This window comes from Symphodus melops (genome assembly GCF_947650265.1).
Source record: "Symphodus melops genome assembly, chromosome: 10".
NCBI lineage: Eukaryota > Metazoa > Chordata > Actinopteri > Labriformes > Labridae > Symphodus > Symphodus melops.
In genome coordinates this window covers 13,170,790-13,192,235 of record NC_136700.1, presented here as the reverse complement: position 1 = coordinate 13,192,235, position 21,446 = coordinate 13,170,790, and the positions used below count along the sequence as shown (strand labels likewise).

The following is a 21,446-nucleotide window of genomic DNA, read 5'->3' as shown; positions in this document are numbered from 1 at the left end:
ACAGATGTTTCATCACAACAGCACAATACTGACACCCTTACATCCACAACACAACAAAGAAACATTAAGTCAGCAGAGCTTTTGTTCATACCAGACTGGTAGGACCGTTAGCAGCAAGGCGGTCTTGTTTTAAGACAGTGGAGGAATTGCATTTCTTTTCATTCTAACTCCATAAATCACAAAGCCTCACTTTGACGCTAAAAGATTGAATTGGACACTGGCATGAGAAGGAGTTAATGAAAGGAAGTGTCCTGTAGTATCTGGATGTAGATGAGCTAATAAACATTTATGATAATGACCCAAGTGTCCATGGAGGCGCATTAGTGTGTAACTCATGAAATGACGTCTCCTCTGCAGGGATCCTGCAGGCTGAATTATGGAGCAACACATGGCCTCACATCACAAGACTTTTTTTTTTTAACAGGAAATGAATTCATTGTAAAACACACTCTGATAGCAGAACAAATGTACATGTCGAATCATTCATTATGATTCATTATCTTAGTTTACCACACAGCTGTTTTGTACTATTATACTTTGTACACAATAGGACCACTTGCAAACACAATTAATTAGAGCACATTTGTATTGCATGTTCCTTATCCTCCATGATTAACAAATAAACACTATGTTTATGCCACTGTTTATTTCATTACAATTCATTTCAGGTTTCAAAATCTTCAAAACAGTGTGGACGGCCATCACTGCAAGACACGCAAGACACGTCACCATTTGTGTGTTCAACTGAATGAACAAAACACACACATAAAGCTCTTTCACAAGACATGAGGGAAATCATAACATCCTGTTGCAGACTACGCTCCCAATCATGCAAACAAATATTAACAAATATTAAGTGCTAGACACAATACATAAAGGCACATATTCACACACAGCTTGTCTGACATTAGGCAGTTAGATACTTGGGTTTGAAGTTGAAGTGACAGCAATGGGCAACCTGGAAGAACCAGATGCTATCAGGTTATAAACACATTCCTTTTCTCAGTGAAACAACTCCTAAGGGCATTTTCTGAGACAGTAAGATCATGTGAAAAAAGCCATTGACACACTAACGGGGGTTAAGTATAATACACGAACATAGGGGTCATTAGAATATTGGACAGGAAGTGTCTTTGTAGGAAAACCACACATGAAGAGAGTTTGGTTTTGCTTCTTCAAATTGTTGCAACTAATTTTAGCAACTGGCACACCAGAGCCATTAATTCTGGTCCAACAGGGAACACTACACATTAAAATTCCAACTCAAATATTTGTTTGTGGTGTCATCCAATTCAAACAGTCCGAGAGGACACAATCAAGGAGGCTGCAAAGATGCTTCTCAAGAAATAAATCAGATTGTTTTTCTGAGATGTACTATCATCAGGTTTAACTGGTCTTTTTTTCCAACACACTGAGATGCTACAGCTTCCCCATCCATACTATTGCAGAACACATTCAAAGTAGGGTGTAGGCCTTAAATGTCAGTGTTAGTTTCAGACAAGCCCTTACGATGCTGCTCAAATGTTACGAAATTTCCTGATTAAGCTTTTAACAACATGTTTGGGAAATAGGAGAGGAATGAACTCCACTTCCCTGCCTGCACATGTCCCATTTTTGATATGACACATTCGCTTATTCAGAATAAGAGGGCTGCTGGATGACTGCTCACACTTTTAATCTCCTAAGTGGCTCGAACCTTTTATACGTTCAGTTTCTCTCTCAGCAGCAAAAAGACAGATTTATCTTGTTCACTGATCTCATGGGTTCAGTGTCTGCAACAATTCAAATACCTTTCTAATTTTACGACGTTCATGTCACCTGAGATGATTGTGTTGCGTTATTGTTGATGTCAAACTGTAAGGTTTGTTATAGTTTTTAAAATGCCATGTTATTTTGATATTCCTAAAACAACTTCCTTAGTCTGATAGCAGTGTGTGGTCCAGTTAAGGGTAATGAACTCCACTGTTATAACCAAATGTTTACTGACTCTATTGAAGCAGCTTTCAGATATTAATTTATCTTTCTTTTCCAAGCTGTGGCTCATTTCCAGGGAATAAAAAAGTTCATTTGAATTAAAACTCCTAAATGTGATCAGCTAACGTTTAATCCCTTTCAAAAATGCATCCATAAATTTGTCCTTTCGAGATTTGTTATAAATCCTTAAATCTGGCTCCTCAAACTTCCTTCACACAAACAAACAACGTCAGAAAGTTATACATTCTTTATCTGAGTTAACATTTAATAATTGTTTATAGTTCAATTAAACGGAGGAAGACTCAACTGCAGTGACCACAACGGGACTCAAAATACAAGTTGTCGATGATTTTCCAGCCAGAAGGAAAGATAACATGGAATTAAACCAAATGGACATTTAATCTATGAGGAAGAGCTAAATCATTTATTATTACAGCACAAATGAATAACTTTCCAAACTCAACAGCTATGGGAAATAAAGTATACTTAAATTCACACTGAATAAGTGATGAATGAAAAACAATGTGTAAAGACTGAAGAAGAACAAAAGAATGGGCAGTTCTCTGAACACCAGATATTTACTTGTTCATGAATGTTTAGACCATGAAGGCTATTGATAGCTAAGGCTATTGATTGTGAATGACCTCATATCCAACCAATTGTTTCAGACCTTAGTCTCCTGATCTCATGAATACCACAAGAATATCACGGGGCCACACAACAGATGATTGTTACAGGTTCCTCTCATTAACCTGGTAAAGGTGGACTACTCCAAAAGGACACACAGCACACAAGGCATCAACCACAACCATGAAAGTTTACACCTGTAGCTTATTGTTCAGCCCACACACAGATATATGTTCTCTGTGACATTAACATGTGCCATCAAGATAAAGTAAATACAGTTGCACTTTTAAGCTACATAGCAGTTTTCCAAGTGGTATCTCTCTTGTAGCTTAATCTTATCAGACACATTCTGACGTAAACACGGATGCTGAGCAGGAAACAGCAATGCTGACAAATCAAATAATAGTACAATAAAAGTCTTATAAAACCCCAATGTCTGCCTGACCTACAAGTGGAGCATGAAACAAGGTTCTGGCATTGAAGTTTACCAAAAGTTGACTATAAATAGCCTCATATCAATAAGCAACAGCCATTGTAATTTAAGAGACATCCAAAATTGTCATACTTAAAGTCAGTCATCTTATATTTAGCATTTGAAAACATTTACAGACGATTGTTTTAGGTCCATTTGAACATGCTAAAGAGGTGGATAAGTGGCTTATGATAAGATGCGCTCCGTGCAAGAAGTTGAGCTTAAACAAAAGTGTATGGTGATGGAACTTTATCTCATGACCTCAATATTAGCCGATTTAAATGCTAGGTGTTGTTACAGTAGTTGAAAATCATAAGAGGTGGATCCAAGTGCAGAATAACAAAACATATTTATTCAAACAAAAACGTACTAGGCCTACTTAAATGTCCAACTGAAAAAGACACAGAGGGTAAAAAAAACAAACAAAAAAACAATAGGAGCCCCAAGGAATCACTGGGAACAGGGAAAGACTTTCGACTGACATCCAAACATTTGACAGCAACAATGACACGGACACAGAACTGAAGAAAAACAGAGAATATATACAGAGGGGTAATAAAACACAGGTGAAGACAATAAAGGCAATCACACTGGAGTTAACCACAGGGGCAGGAACAAATACATGACAAAAAGCACTACAACATGAATGAAGGGACACAAATGATACAGAGATTTTCAGAATGTAACAAAAATACAGACTAGAACATAGAGGGACACAAGGATGCAAAATAACACATGAAACACTGAAGACTAATCTAAGAAACACTCCCGGAGAGAATGAAACACAAAACTGAAACAGACTAAATCATGTAAGGCAGCCTATGACCCTGTTTAAAAATTGGAAACTTTCCAAAGTCATTAAAAACTTTTCATTGGGCTCATTCCACGCTCTACCGTCTATCTCAGCTGTGAGCGCCTTGATATGGAAGGTGTGACAGTGAACTATTGACCGGAACTAAGTCCTGCTAAAAGGCACCTGCAGACCGGTCATAATCAAGTCTTGAAAATGACCTCGGTTTATCTGAATAAATATGAGAGGAAAAACTTTGACCTGACATGTTAGAATACATGCACAACAGCGCAGAGTCGCCTCTTATATTTAATGGTTGTCTATCTGTGCCCTACTTTTAAGTTGCAAGAGTCATTGCGCGTGCGCGTGCCTGGTGAAGCGCTCGCGCGGATCTCAGTGAGTTTTGTTCAGCAGCAGTGAGCGCAGCAGCTCATAACAGCACATAGAACCACACTGGGTCAGACAGGCGTTGATTTGTTTTTAACGACACTTCGTCCATGCTGTTATGCTTTGAGTCTGTTTAGAGTGATTTCGCTACCTTTTTTCCTTCCACGGACATTGCAGTTACAAAGAAAAGGGAACGGAGCTGGACGAGTCATCTGCCATGTCTAAACCATAAAACCTGTTGATGTTGCACTTTCTGTTGCTATCATTGTGGGTAAGTTGAATTTCTTCACTGTTTTACGTAGTTTGTCTAACTTATTCATTTATGAATGCAAAATACCGAGCAACGACATTGGCACTAAACGAACAGTATTTCTCACAAAGCGTTGCTCTACCAATCTTATCAAAACACCTCTGCATGTCAAAACAGCTCCAGAGGTGTGTTTAAGAATTATGACAGGCAGACACGCTGAGGCAGTTCATAAACATGCAGTGGCCGAAATGAACTGTAAATATAAAACAGTAAGATTGTTCTGTTGATTACTTAAACCTTTTTCTGACTACCTTTACTACCTTTACATTTACACGCAGTCACGATGTCCTCATGCAGTGCGAAGAAAACTATCGGTTTTGATCACGTCAGGGTTTTGTTACATTCCTGGCTTCCTCCAGAGTGGTTTTTGTTCCCAGAAAGCACATTGACTTGTATTTCGTTAGTTTCCCAAATGTACAGAACAGATGCTGAATGTTTCCCTCAAGCTGCGCCGTGTCCTGCCTCAGGCATCAAAGCTTCACTGAGCAGGCTCCAGGTGTTTTGATTTATTTATTTTTTTTGACAGCGTCTATTTATCAGGGAATGCATTGTGTGTGATTTGCAGCACATTACATTGACGTACATCCAGCAGAAGTTTAAATGCTAAAGTCACAAACCACAAAAACAAGGCCATTAAAAGATTCATGGGAAAATACCACTTCTCTCATGAAATGCTGTAATAAAATGCATTACTTTATGACATCACTGATCCAAAAATTGCCTTAGTTTCCCCCCTCAAATCTTGACCACTGTAAGAATCTTTAAAGCACACTTTATTAAACCATTATGTGTATTGCTCTTGAAAACGAGTGTTTTTGAAGTATTAAGAAAAAGAGTCCTTACATTGTGCTGGACACAATATTCTAATACATGGAAATTAATGTATCCTGAATGAATATCCATTACAGGTCTTTTTATTTTTATTTTGGAACAACATTATAATAGAGTGCCATGCAACAGCAAGTTATGTGGGATCATTTCTCTCACTTTGATTCTAAGCATTTAAATAGAAATATATCCATGAAATATTCCACCAGCAGGCTTATCTATTGGCATGAGAAGGAAATATTATTTTAATTCCATTGTTGCAACGATAGATAGATAGATAGATAGATAGATAGATAGATAGATAGATAGATAGATAGATAGATAGATAGATAGATAGATAGATTGATTTACTTTATCTATCTCAAACTGGGAACTTAGTTTTCTTCATTCAAATGTTGATTTATGTGTGTGTGCGTGTGTGTGTGTTTGCCTATTTATTACAGGTTGTAAGTCATCAAAGTAGGCAATCTGCAAAATGATATTCATAGCTTCTCTGCAGTGAATCGATGGGAAGGGAGAAATCTGGACGGACCATATTTTAGAGTAAAGCAACATATTTGATCACCAATTGGATACCAGACAGCGTGCTATCACTCGTACTCTCCACTTCCTATAGCTAACATTATAGGTTTTTCCTGTGGTCTTTTCAGTTGCTTGATAATCGATTAGCAACAGATTCCCTATACATTTTGTAATCCCTGCAGCCTTTAACACTGCAGTGCAACAGGCATTTCATCCAGATGATCCTGATGTAAAAAGTAAAAAATTCAGGCATGCAAATAATATTAAATAATGATACAAATCAAACAATCTATTGTTATCAAATTATTGGCAGCTTATTCATTTATTTTCGACTCTATATTTTGCCAAATAATTGCTTTCTTTCAGAGTCGACAAACATCATCTGCAGAGTTCCTTTGCACCTTTTAAAATAAATCCAGCTCTCTACACCTACTCATTTAATAGTATTGATAAAGACACAGATGACTTAGTTATTTCCTCCTTTAGATCCTTGCTTCTGTTGTACACGCTCACTGATGTAAGCCACTTTGGATAGAACCGTCTGCTAAGGGAACTGTAAAATCATCTCTGCTGCCAGGGTCACCATGGGGGCATTTAAGAGCAAAAAACTAGAATATTTAACAACTTAATTTGTTGCTGTTTTCTACATTATAGTCATTGTATTGAGAAGTATTCTGAACTCCTGTCTAAACAAGCTGTCACATCACAGAAGCAATAACCAAGAACTATGTGGATGGGCTGTCATGTGTAAAGACCTGGCAAACTCTCCATGGGACTTTGGCGTGCTTGTTGTGTTTTCAGTAAAGATTCCTTTCAGCCAGGCCATGCTCAGACTTCTGTGGCTGTTTTTTTCCTGTCTGACTGAGAAGAGTCGAATGCTGCACTTGTTCAGAGTAACTATGGCAGAGACAGAGAAGTGATGGAGTGGTGGAGAGAGAAAAACAGGACGAAAGTTGTTTCCAGGAAAATTGCCCTGAATTATCTCCCTGGGTAAATAATCAAAAGCAGAGCTGCAGCCATACCAAACATGCCACCCAAATGGCCTCTGAATTGGTAATGTAATGGGAAGATCCTGAGATAAATCTGGGGAACCATGGTGACCCAGAGCCAATGTTAAAAGGGCAAAGTACCCGACAGAGAGTTCTCCAAGACTGTCAGACATGTATAGTGGATATTTTACTGACTCTGCATTGAGCTTGCACCGCAAATCCAGGACAGTCACCACATGACTCAGTCTAACTGCGACTTAATGCTCGACTAAGCTTTTGATTGGCTTTTTACAGCAAAACGTGTTTTTCTATAAGCACAAGGAGAAACAAATAACAATGACTTTTGATGGGTAAAAACTTGTGTCAAGACAGAGACAAAAGTTCAACATACAGCCCTTCTTATTCCAATAACAGAAAGGTAGAAAGGACAGAATTAAGACAGAAATAAATATACGCCACATGCTCAGTGAGTGTTTTTGTGTAGCTGATGTTGTGATTGTGTTAACGCTTTAGAACCAATTAGATATTTGAACCTGCTGCATTATATTTCAAGCAAGTTGAACTACAAAACATCTGTAGTTTGTTCTGTGCTTGTACCAACACAAAAAAGTAATTTAATGGTCATGAAACTATCATCCTGCAAATCTAGTTAACTACTTTATAAAAATATAGCCTAAAACATGTCAATAGTAAGATTGGTGCATCGAACCAGGTTGTTTGAAGTCTATCGACAGAACAACATCATTGTGGATTTAAGGTGCTAGCCATGGCAGTTGAATGTCCCCTGTGTGATTCCTCTCTCTTTCTGCTGTTTACTGGTGAATAAAACCATATAAAGGTCAGCCGTGTTAATCATTTATACTTCTTCATCCAGTCATTGAGGTCATGATAGATGACCTTTTTTTTTTAGATATTTATTTTGAGGCTTTTTGCCATTTTTTTTAGAAAGTGGATTGAATTGGAGAGAGAGAGAGAGAGAGAGAGAGAGAGAGAGAGAGAGAGAGAGAGAGAGAGAGAGTGGGGAATGACATGGGGGAAAGAAAACACATGTGAGACTTGAACCTGGGGCCGCCTGCCTGAAGGACTCTGACCTCCATATGTGGGGGGCGCACAACCGAACCCCTCAGGGCCCTCATCAGTGCCCTAATATTTTTGGAGCGTGTTTTTAAAAAGGCTACAATCCAACTCACACTTCCATTAGTTCATGAAGAACCTAAACAGTGCCGTTAATGATATCTTTGTTGTTATAATTGTTCTATCACTGTTTTTCATGAAATAGCTTGGGTGGTATCTAGCTTTTCAAGATGCTGACATCCCTAGCTTTTAATCTTTCTAAACTCTGAATGGTCAGAAACAGATGTTTGTGGGCATAAAGGCAATGAAGGGGCATTTAGTTTCAACCATAACCATTACTTTGAACAGATACCTGTTTGAATCAAAATAAAACAAAGTGCCCCAATAATCCATCCAGTCATAACCAGAATCAGCTGACCTGAGCAAAGTACTTAAGTCAGTCTGATCTGATGATTGTGCAAAAAGCAACCTTGTGGTGTCTCAGCGTTTAGATATTTGGTGCCCATTGCCCCACTGATCTGTTTCTGTGTTTCATCAGAGCTACATTCACTTCTCGTCTGAGGCAACTGCATCACAAGAGCATCTATCAGTCTTTGAATTCCTGATAAAATGCTTACTCAAAGTCCTAATCAAGACGGGAACCAACGCGGTTTTACAGTAAATTCTTTTTTTTAAACAACTGGAAATAACTGGCTAAATGTTATAGTTTAGTTTGCCAGAAGGGATTTTTTTGTCATAAAGTAATGCCTTAAGCCTTCTGTCGAGTCATTTAAAAATGTCCATATTTGTACTGGATTGCACTTTGTCTGTCGAAGTTAAACAATCTGCACCAAAACGTAATTCTTCAGAAGAAACCAGAAGAGAGGGGAACAGTTCAAGTGTGTGCGCTCCATTGCTTTGTGTGTGACCGAGTAAATCTGTTCAAGATTATTTATGCTCCTGACCATTGACTATCAATCTCTCCCTTCTGTCTCACACTTTCTTGACCTGGATGGTGGTTGCAGAAAGCTGTTTAGCAATCAGTCTGGTCTTGTTTGAGGTTGCTGCCTTAAATGTGTTGTTTCCTTCCTTTTTTTTTATTCTTTTTTTTTTTTTTCCATTTTCTAATTCATCAAGTGTGTATGCTAGTACAGCATGGTAGCATGTGTGTGTGCATGGTTGAGCTGGGGGCAAGTAGCAGCAGCAGCAGCAGCATGCAGGCATATATCATTGATTAGCATGGCAAGGGTAAGAAGAGATTTGAGTCTAGAAAGTAATAAGGGATCAATTGGTCACTGCTTTCCCTCCTCAACAAAACACCTCCCCCTCCTCCCCCTCAGACACATCTGCTCTGCTGATATGTTTCTTAACGTAGACGCTAACAGTCTTTATTAACCATACTATGAATACCCCGCTACCTGCTCTTAGAGAGTTGGTTATTTGAAGGACAACTTAAATGAAGTGAACCAGGCATACACTGAGTGGCCACCTCTGCTGAATGTTGTTTTTGGGGCCGATACCTATATCGATTTTAGGAAGTGAAAAATTTGATGCTAATACATCGGCCGATATCTTTCGTAGCTCTATCTTTGATCTGTAGAGAGTGTTAGATTATGACAGATACACATTTATTGTGTTGCCCAAAATGCAGTTATCAAAGACTTGTTGAAAAGATATCATAGAACCAATGGTCAGAGTCATAATGCTTGTTTTAATCTGATTAGCACAAGGGTAATGTGTCATTTGAAATACTTTCCAATATTTAAATGTATTTGGTCACAGTTATACTTTAATTCTGTGGGAATATAAACTGTGATTATTTGTTTACACGTTATCTTTTTGTCTTAATCACAGTTTAAACGTCCTGTTTGAGTTTGATTTACATCCCTGCTGTGATTGTGTTACATGGTTAAGCTTGTATATTTACCCTGAGTTGCAGATGCACTGTAGCCATCAGGGTTTATAAATAATCTTGCGTCACCTTCAGCAATGCTTTTCTGCACCGCTGAGTGCAGAGAGTGTGCTGCAATGTGTGCCACATAGTCAAAGCATGTGTTTGTGGGGTTGGGCGGGGGGGGGGGGGGGGGGGGGGGGGGGGGGGGAGAAAGAGTTAAACAGACATCAGAGTGAGGGAGCGTCTCTTGTGAGCGTCTCTTGTGACAGTTCTTCACGTGGACTGAGTCGGGGGTGGGGCCTTCTTAAAGCCTTGTGCATTGCCTTGCACTGCATGGGGGAATTAGCTCAAATGGTAGAGCGCTCGCTTAGCATGCGAGAGGTAGCGGGATCGATGCCCGCATTCTCCAATGACTTTTTTGGCTGGTGGAACACACAGTATAAAAACACAAGAGTAATAGGTTTACTGCAGACGAGCAGATCCAGCAGTGAAAGGGCATGATAGAGCAGTTTTGTCCTTGATCACATTACTGAATGTGTGTTCTGCACTTCATTACTTGATTCCCCGCCTGAGGTGTTTGGTTCAGAGACTGTTTCCTCACACAGAGGGTTCAATAGAAGATGTCTGGTCAACTTTCAGGAAGTTGACCAGACTTATTATAACTCTGTGGGCAGAGACAGCTCAACTACTTCACAGTAGGTGACTCCTTCACACCCATCTTAATGATCCTGAGTAATGTTCAGTGAATTGATGGGGCGTCACATGACCTCATTACATGAACAGCAATGATTTGTACCTTTTATAAATCTCATCTGAAAACTGAACTTGTGGACTCTTTTCCCTTTGAAAATTGTTTTCAGGAGAGCGGGATTTGGATTCATGCGTCACGTTGGCATATACCACAGGTGTGTGACATGACCCTGAACACAGACGAGACTAAACCGTTGTTTCTTTACACTTTTTAACAACCCTGATCCCCTAATAACGTTATTTGAACAGAGACGGGGGAATGTGTTTAATAGCATGTCTTTAATTGGGTTATAGAGAAAGAAATGATATGCGGAAAAGGAGCTGTAGATTGGACTTGAACCCGGTCCGCATGCTTGAAAGGTCTAATGCCTTCATACAGAGGTGTGACCGAACTGCTAGGCTATCTGCACCCTGTTAATTGTTATTGTTATTATTGTTGTTAAATTATTTTTTGTTGTTGTTTTTTTACACAAAAGTGTATGTATATCATGCACTTCACTCAGTATGCAGTGAGTAAAAGATAGATTAGGTGAGGGTTTCAAGTCTGTATATAATTTAACTACAAGAAATGAGCTGGCCCTGAAGAGTTCATCCATTTTTCACGATGGATAACCTCCTCCAGTGATAAACGAGTATCGTGCTGCCCCTAATGAGGCTTAATTTATTCAATGGTGAAACTGGAGCTGCACTTATTTTATTTGGCAGATTTTTGCTGTTATTCCGGCTTCAGCTTTGTCGACTCACGAGTTCCTTGCTAGGGCTTGTATGATCCTGTGTGTGTTCTTTATCTTCCTCTCTATTACAGTAAACCGTACACTGTATAACAGAGGATATCTTCCTGTGTGTCGTTTACATCTTTAGTGAATACATAATGTGTGTGAGCTCATGTCACTGCACATGTTGACTCTAAACACATGCAGGCGTTATGAATACCAACAGGCACAAAGTACTATGTGTAGAGTTACAGTACGTTTGGCCGTCTTTATACCACAATCAGACACACACACTCAGGAGTTCATCACATTAAATCCTTTTTTAGGTTGGGTCTATTAAACGCAGGTCCAAACTTGAAGGCTGCCCACTCTCCCTTTCCGTCATACAATCTGAGAGTGGGATTTACGGAGTTAACCAGACATCACTTTTGATTGTGTCGTGTTTTCAGAGAGATTTGTTGCCTAGTGGCTCTCATGACTTCACTGACCTTTAACAAATGCCAAGAGATTCGTTCCCACCACCTTCCTTTAGACAAGCTTTTCAATAAATCAGAAATCAAACTCGCGCTGTAAATGAGTCATCACCAAACACAACTCACTGAGAACCTTTATTAACGCTCCTGGCCTCCTGTTGGTAGGTTCAGTGGAGTGAAATGTTTTACAATCATTTGGCACTTGGCCCTCTCCCCTTCTACTATCCTTCAATCACTGACTGAGGTATTATACAATAATGCATCAGGGAACAAATCAAAAGTGTCCATGCACCTTCACAGAGGAGAAAAAGCCACCAAATCCTATGAAATCACAATTTAGAAACAAAAACAAAGTCTTAAAGCAGTTACTGCATACACCAATAACTTTTCTTTTCGGGAGTTGTGAAATGCAGTGAGTCACAGACAAAGGAATAAAGTGGCCAATCACTTAGTCGCCCACGTGCTGCAATCAAAGGAATAAATATGAGTGATGGAGGTGCAGTAATCAGGACTGTTGATTGATCTCAGCCCGTCCCAGTTAGTGTGAGGTTTGAGTGGGAGACCAGACTGTCTGCAGTGGTTTTTTTATTCAACGTCTTGCAGCTGTCCAGCTTTCCCGCTTGTCATCAAGTAATGAAAGGATTTAATTATCACAATGGATCGGCTTTCATTTTATTGACATTATTTGTTTCGGTGGAGTTTTTCTATGAACAACCTCACTACTGATACACGTTGACATAGTAACTCATGCGCAGTGTAACAGCTCGGTGCAGTTATTGCTGACAGGTTTAATATAAGGCTACTGTCATTTATTCCACAGCATCAGTACAATGATTAAATCATGTAAATAAACCAGTGATAACAGTCTTTATTATTTCCTAGCCCTTAAAAAAGAGCAATGTCATGTTGGAAGCTTTCAAAATGCTTGAATACGTCTACCATGTGTCGGTGCAGTTTTCTTGTGTAATGATTTAAGAGGCCTGGAAACAAACAGTTAAACTACAAAACGCATCAATTAGAGTAAATTCCCCTGAAGGACCTTTTGGCATATTTATAATGTGATCCTTTGGAACCTCAAACACTTTTAATGTACACTGCAGCAGAAAGAGCCATGTTAGTTGGCATAGCAGGCAACAGCGACAACATACATGTTACATTATATTGCAGATATAATTGAACTCTCTGCAGGGATAATGAAGTATTTTTTTGATTTGGTACTTGGCAAAGGACCCTAATTATTCTGCTGATGTCCTGTCTATACCAGCTGCTCAAAGCAAATCTTTTCAATGGCAGAAATCTCAACGCATAACTTCAAAAAAGGAAAAAAAACTCTACCCAGTTAACAAATCAAGCACGAACGGATCTCTGTTGCCCTCTGGTGGAGACAGCGCTCCGACATTGACAAACTCAAAGCACTTTCATTTCAGATACATTATTTATTTTTGATTACATGTTAATCACACCATATGATACTTGGGAAATGTTCTTAAATGTGTGTGCAGTCACAGCAAACCAAACATCCGTAACTACAATGACAATGTGTAACCACTTCAAGTCAAGACTTCATAAAGGTACAGCATCAATACGGATTATAGTCTTCTTCATCATCACTGTCGCTGCTGGACTCTCACAATTCTTAACAACAGGGGAAGTCATGGAAAGGAGTTGATATTGAACAGTTTGGTTCTCTAGGTGCTGAACCCGAACTCTGGTGCAGGGAATAACACAACGAGATAAAACAAAAATCACTAGCACAACTCCAATAAACAGCAAATTTATCATAGAAGAAAGAAAGAGCAGGAGTCATTAAGAGGGATAATACATCCTGCAGTGGTACCCAAATATGTGCCTTTGGGGTCTTGACGAGTAATACAGACAGAAGGGTTAACAAAGAGGTTGAGACCATTATTATTATTATTATTATTGTTATTTTTATTTTTACATGTACACTGACTGAGATTGAACACAAAAAGCATTAGTCGGTGCAGTAAAGGTGTGAGGATCACGAAGAACATAATATAATAACTAACATAATAACTAAAGTCTTGAGTCATTTCTTTTCCAGTGAAAAGTTTGAGTGTGTTTTCTTTTCCAGTGAAAAGTTTGAGTGTGTTTTCTTTTCCAGTGAAAAGTTTGAGTGTGTTTTCTTTTCCAGTGAAAAGTTTGAGTGGGTTTTCTTTTCCAGTGAAAAGTTTGAGTGTGGTTATTTTCCCACAGTAGGAAGACGGAAGTGCAAACGTGTACTGAGGCGGGATAGGGAATCAGCAAGCCGTTAGAAGGAGTGGTATGGGGCAAAGGGACAACCCCAAAAGGACAACCACAAGGGGAGGCACAAGATGTTAAAGGCCACGGCTCCAATGGAACGTTGGAACGCTCCAGGAACGCTCTTAACACCTCAGAGTAATTATGGGCTGGATTAGGGGCAGCTACTGGGCTCTCCAGTGAAGAGGCGGCAGTGGCTGGCGTGAATCCAAGTGGCCATCTCTGCGACCTTCAAACGGTGTGGGTCAACAGAACCTGGTACGGACCTAACCGGCGCTTGGACTTTCAGTGGCGGTGCCTGTGGTCCTTCACAGACACCCACTGTCCTGGCCAGAAGGTGTAGAGCGGTCCAGAGGCCGCTGGAACGGGTAGTGCAGCTTTCACCGCCTGATGGAGACAGAAAGGGACCGTGACAGACTTTTGCAATATTTCAACATGTTATGTTTTAATAAAGCAGTAGACGTAGGAGTTAGTTTTGTGCTGGTTTAAAGTACCCAAAATAAGTAAATAAACAAAAGTTCCTAAAAATATGTAAATAAACATGTTTCTGGCAGGGGTTGTGTTTGTAACTCTAAGTGTGTTAATGCCTCCTGTGTGTGTAACCTATGTGAATCAGTAGAAGCAGGCGCCGTTTCAACAGAGTGTAGCAGTGTGTGTGTGTGTGTGTGTGGTATCTCACGCCCCTGGGCAGGACCCTCAGCAACCGGGTTGACGTCCGTACCCAGAGTCCTAACCTCCCGTCCCTCCCCCCCAGTGGCTCCTCCTTCAGCTCCTCATAGGCAATCGTCCCTTCAACGGCCAGGTAGCCGGCAGAAATAGCACAAGTCAGAATGTCAGTCAAGGGCTCGGCCCCCTTCGCATCCGTGTCTTCGGGACAGGCCCTGGAAATGGCAGATCCACTGTCCATGGTGAGCGTAGCCTTATGCAACAGTGTCTCTCTTGTCTTTCTGCTCCCTTCTCGCTCATTCACCACGTCCTGAGCGTGTAAAACGTGTCTTTGGAGCTCTCCATACCTTGCACCATGACGCCATGTCTGCCCCGCAACTTCAGATAATCCCTAATGTGGTTGCAGAGGAGGCCTGAGTGACGGTTAAAGGCTTCTGTCAGGCAATGCAGGAAATCTGCAGCTTGCTTCTCTGGGTGCTGCATAACACTCCTGATAGTGCTGGTATCAGTGTTTCTGAAGAATCTGTCTCTCAGGTCTCGGGTCAGAGTAGCAACAGCAGCTTTGTATTCCAGTGTCTGTGTTATCCCGAGCTGGATGCTTTGCTCGTTGGTCTGGAGCTGGCAATGTTAGGGCTGTCATAACGTTGCGATGTTGGAGAACCGTTCGCTGGGCCCTGTTGATCTCGGGGAGGAGGCTGGTCATCTGGTTCTGGCTGGTCTGGTTCCAATGGCGGCAGGGACGGCGGCATGGGAGGGTAGGAGTCCAGGTCCGAGTCCGTCACCCTGAGGGCCTGCAATGGTGCCTGCAATGGGGCATAAGGAGACAGGCGTGAGGAATCACTAGACCTATATGGAGGTGGGCTGAACTGGTTTTTTCTTCCAGTTACATCCCCACTTTAAACTCGTCCCTCTGCCATCCTTTTACATGACCTTTTTTCTCTCTCTCCCTTTTGCAGCGAGCGTCTCACTGCAGTCTTCCACATTCTCATGCATTTACTATGACTCCCATATCTTTCCAAATCTTTCTTAACTTTCACCTTTACATTTAAAAAAAAAGTATTTATACTGTATTTATTATTTGTATTTTATGTATTATTTTAACTGATTTAAGCTCAACGAACCTCCCTCTGGAAATCCATATTCATTCATCCACTCATTCAGACATTCGAACATTTTTCACCGTATTTGTTTTTTTTTGTTTTTTCCGTTTTTTGCTGTTTTTCCTTTTTTTCCATAATATTACACACTGGACTGTCGGGGAAAAGGACATGATCCTCCCTGGATCCGGACCCCATTTTAACAGTCAATATGTCTCTTGCTGAACTGATTTACAGACTTTGTAGTGCTCGAAAATCATAAGAGCACTGAGTCCCCAAGAGAAAATTCCGAGTTCTTGCTTTCATAGTGTTTGAAATACTAAGAACACTTTGAATTTTCCCTTTGAAAGTCCTGATTCCTTTTAGATTTTATAGTGCTCGAAATCATAAGAACACTGAGTCTCCAAGGAAATATTCCCGATTTCTATATTTCATAGTGCTTGAAATACTAAGAGCACTTGATTTTCCCTCTGGAAAACCCCCTGATTTCCAGATTTTATAGTGCTTGAAATCATAAGAACACCCGTCAGTCCCTTTCCCGGAGAGTCTGTAATTATAATTTGAATAGTATCTCACCCAGTATTCTCTCGGATCAAGTCCGTTGGATCCAGGTGGCCGTAGACGCAGGAAAAGAGAACCCGGCTCCCCTGTTCAAACAGGTGGACTGAGTTTTTTCTCCCTCAGGCTGGCCAAGCACCGTTCACCCGTTTCCCTTGTGTAGCAGCTCGCTGGATCCTGCCGACAACGCCAAATTGTTGTGGAATTTTTCCCATTACCAAAGAGTGAAAATAAAGAGTGAGAAGATCTATTCGGAAAAGAACCCCAAGATCGATCTGGTCTCAATGAACATTTATTCGAAGGCAAGATAAGCGTTCGAAGACCCCTCTCTCACACGGTGAGGAGAGAAAGAGGCCCCGAGTAAAGGCAAACATGAAAACTTATACATTTCCATCACACTACCCAGAGCACTTCCCCATCACGCCACATAGAGCCACTGCCCACCTGGCAGGGCACAATCTATCCCCTCGTGTGAGAAAAGAGACTACATGACTATTTACCATCTCCCAAGGCTGAAAAGGAGCTGGAGTCCAGTGAGACAGAGTCTGGGTGACTCTTCCCACATGTACAGAGTGTAAGAAACAGAATAGAGGGAACAAAATGATGGGAAACAAAACACCCACTAGGCTGTGCATGTAGTATTCTAAGACATTTCAGATACATTTTATATGACAGATTCTATGAGACCTTTGTACAACGCACATAGTACACAAGGAGTAAAATTTTCCATAACAACAACAAAAGAAAAGGCATAAGTCCATAACTCGCGCTTACACTTTCCATGAAATTTAAACGGATTTGATCCCCTTTTTGTCTCTACTTGATTGTTATTAATTTTACTAATGTGCAATATTAGAATAAGTATTTTTTAGTTTGTACTGGCATGAATATTTAAATGATTATCTGTATGGTACCTGTTGGATTAATACTTTTAGGTAAGAATGGTTTATTGTGTGTGGTTTGCATGAACATTCATAAAAAATGTGAGATCTGTTTTGAGTGGTGATATCGTTTATGCATCGCTGATGTCTCAAAATTACACGGGTAATCTGCAGAATCAGACTGATGATTGCATGTTCATAGATATTGAACCTCTTCCTGTCTCTCCATGTGTCTCCTCCAGGGTGTGAAGATGCCACATTCTGTCGACTCCTTCCCAACAGAAACGCTCAGCTCTGAAACCTTCTCTCTGGACTTCTACTCCAGCAGTGAACACACCACAGAGCTGTACTCAACAGAAAGTTCCATCGGCAACATCAGCAGGTCGGGTCGCTGCACCTATAAGGAAGACTTCAAACGTATCTTACTCCCTGTCGTGTACAGCGTTGTGTTTGTGCTTGCCCTTCCTCTAAACGCTACTGTCATACGGAATATATGGAGGACTCGACCACATCTGTCCAAAAACAACATCTACATGCTCAACTTGGCCATAGCTGACTTTCTGTATGCGATGTCCCTTCCCTTGCTCATCTACAACTATGGCAGCCATGACTACTGGCCATTTGGGGAGTTTACCTGTAAGCTGGTCCGGTTTCAGTTCTACAGGTGAGATCCTTGTTTGTAAAATTGGGTCATTATTTTTCTACTGTAGTCTGTGTTAGAAGCATTGGAAGTAAATAATGCAAATAGCGCACTCTTGTGGACATATTTTGAAAAGAACTGTGTGCTTTATATTTGTGTAATGGTGCAACAGTACAATTCGAACAGCACTTAAAATCTAGGCATTTAAAAAAACATCTACAGTATCAGTGGACTACTCAGTGATGCAGAACTGGAGTACTTGAACGCAACTTGCACAAAAGCTTTTCTGTTATATATGCTTTGCAGAGGTTTTGAAACAAGATGACATTTGTAATCATATTGAAATGCAAAACTGAAAAATGAAACAACATTTTCTGTCTTACACTTTCCTGTTTAAGTAATCTACACGGCAGCATCCTCTTCCTCACCTGCATCAGCGTGCACCGCTACGTGGGTATTTGCCATCCGCTCGCCATGTGGCTGAAACAAGGTGGATCCAGGCTGGCTTGGTACATCTGTGGAGGGGTGTGGCTTGTGGTCGCCATCCTGTGCGCCCCAACTTTTCACTTTGCAGCCACAGGAGTCCAGAGAAATCGCACTGTGTGTTATGATTTGAGCACGCCAAAGAAATCAGTAGACTACTATCCTTACGGCATGGCTCTGACCTGCCTCGGCTTCTTGTTGCCTTTTATGGTCGTGTTGGTGTGCTACTGTCGTATGGCCCACATCCTCTGCCGCCCGGTGTCCTACCAGGGCGTCACCTTGGCAACTGGGGAGATACGAGACAAAGCGGTGAGGATGATCATTGTGGTGACTGCAGTTTTCTGCATAAGCTTCCTGCCGTTTCATCTCACAAAGACCATGTACCTGGTGGTACGTACGCTGTCTGGTGCCCCCTGTGAGACAAGAAACCTGTTCTCCATCATCTACAAGAGCACCAGGCCGTTCGCCAGCATGAACAGCATTTTGGATCCCATCCTTTTTTACTTCACTCAGCCCCGCTACCGCAAGAGCACAAAGAGGTTTATGGTCAAAATCACCACCCTGAGGGAGAAGGGCACCAGTGTGTGAGCCAGCAGAACCTCATATTCTGAAAGACTTGATGATATACAAGCAGCTGATCTCATGATGCTGCAATGGTTGCAGAGTTTAGCAACAGGTTTCCCGTACATTTTCTCTATGCTTTTAATAACTACTGTTCACTGTGACAAAAAAACTGTATCTCAATAAGGTTTTTTTGGTCACCGTCGGACATGTCAAGAAGCCTCCTGAAAGAAAACAAAATGATTGTAATGTTTTTATATGAAAGGTAAAAGTGATAAAAGAAAGATAAAAGTTAGAAAACAAGGAGGCGTTATCGTAAATTAGCATTAATAAGCTGTGGACGTTTGGAATTCAGACATTTGATTTATGATTATTATATCACTGTTATGGCAGAGCACTACTGTTCATGCTCCTAATACACTGTAAATGATGACTATAGCAGCAGAATACCAGGGCATTCACATCCTTACTGTCACTCTGAACTGTGAACAGTGTCTTTTATGTATGTACAAAATATAGAATCAAGAAAAAAAGGTGAATTTTGGGGTACGTGGAGGATGGTGATAAAATTGTTAAGAGAAGGAAGGCTCAATTAAATGCACTGTGACAGAACCTTGTAAGATGACATTTTAAATGTCATGACTGCATGTTTGACGTGCATGAAGCACTTTTGTGTGAAAATGAAAAAATCGTATGGCAGTAAAAGTAGTTCAAGTGATGAATGTATAAATACTGTGTTCATTCATATGAAGGCTTCTTCTGTTTTTCCCCCTTGAAGTAACACAGTGTTCCAACTTCAAAAATAAGTTTTTGAGGCTGGTTGTTACACGTTTTGACCACTAGGTGTTGCATGCTCCACACTGTTACTCCTCTGCACTGGCACTCTGGTTCTGTTCTCTCTTTTGATTTATTTATTTGTGTACTGGTTATCCAGCAAGGAGTACATTTGACCTAATTTAATCTGAGATAAACTGATGCCAAAAAACCTTAATTATTCTGCTCATATCAAACTAAAGAGGCCATCTCCCTGAGGCTTTCTCCACGTCTTTTAAACCTTCCTGTGAACAACAGAAATCCTTTTAAACCTTGTGAACAACAATTTATGCATCTTTTTGAAAATCGACATCAGGTACCGTAGAGGCTGAAAGGAAAATTTAAAACAAAATAGGGCTCAATCTACATAAAAACTGTAGTTTTGTGTAGTTTTTTGTAAACCCATGGTGTGAGTTTAAGGACTTCAGTTCCAATACATCTCTTCTGTTGTTAAAAGAGATTAAAAATGATAAGCAGGAAAAGTTAACGTCTAAAAAAGTGAGCTCTGCAGTCGTATAGAGGTTCTTTACATAACATGTTCACTATTCACTATTGAGAACACAGTAGTCGTATCTGCCTTAGCAAGGTAGGTTAATCCAGAAACTACACCAGAAACTCTGAACCTCTCTAGGTTGAGATTTAGATGTCAAGGTAAACTGAAATGATTTATGTCAGATTAAAGAATAAATTCACCATAAACTATAAAACTGATTTCAACCGTCTCAAAAAGACTTTTAGGCAGCTTTACGAACACATCACTTACAGGTAGTTTGAGTGTGAACTAAAGTTTGAGTTGTGTACCCTTAAGGGAAGAAATATCATATTTAGTGGTTTATGTGAACGTACACGTTTCATGCGTTATAAATGCAAGCATTTTTTTTATACCATATGATGACATCATGTGCTTAAAAATGTAAGAAACGTCTTTGTCTCTGTGTTTCTGTACAGCATGCAGATTCAGTGATGTACTAGTTAATTGTAAATTGTGTGAGATTAACTACGTGGTGAGGGTCTGAAATGCATCACATGTGAGCCTGTGAAGTCTATTTAAAAAGATGTCTGCACTGTGTCAATGTATTTGAGTCAGTATTATTTAGAAGAAGTCTTATTTTTGTTAAACCCTATTATACAGTAGTATCTGAAGTAGAATTATATTTTTGTTCATTATTTTGTAAATGTTTTAATATATGTATATGTTTTTTCTCTTATAGAGCTGCCTTCTTGACTATCTTATGAAGTTCTTTGAATGTTGTCGAAAACTAACTGAAAACAGCCATTAAAAAAGTCAAACAAGCCAAACTGGATTTCTTTTACCAGATGTTAATCTACATACAAAATGAATAAATGGTTTCAAATCTAATTTTAAGATGGAAGGCCAATTATAAAATAACCGGCCTCTAAAGCCTCACAATGCTTTTAAACTCCACTATAAAACTTCACACCTTATCGTTACTTTTTATTATTGATATTATATATGTGTGTAAATTATCCTCAAAGGTAAATAATGGAGGGTTACATGACTGTTTGCCTGTCTCTATATGACAACCCTGTGGTTGACTAGCAAACACTCCATTCCACCTCCCGCACAATGACAGATGTGACCAGCTCCAGACCCTGCGACCCCAAAACGGGAAAAAAAAAAATAAATTAAAAAGCAAAAACCTGCAGACAATTTCATCGAGCGTCGAGAGTCGAGACTCTCT

General features: G+C 40.1%; 1 protein-coding gene across 1 annotated transcript; it reads left to right on the top strand.

Moving 5' to 3' along the window:
- Positions 1 to 4,287: 4,287 nt before the first annotated feature.
- p2ry6 (pyrimidinergic receptor P2Y6) lies at positions 4,288 to 21,036 on the top strand. Its single transcript, XM_079354846.1, has 3 exons — positions 4,288 to 4,521; positions 17,489 to 17,910; positions 18,285 to 21,036. Exons 1-3 carry the CDS (start codon positions 4,492 to 4,494, stop codon positions 18,955 to 18,957), a joined length of 1,125 nt encoding a protein of 374 aa, XP_079210972.1. The 5' UTR covers positions 4,288 to 4,491; the 3' UTR covers positions 18,958 to 21,036.
- Positions 21,037 to 21,446: the final 410 nt, after the last annotated feature.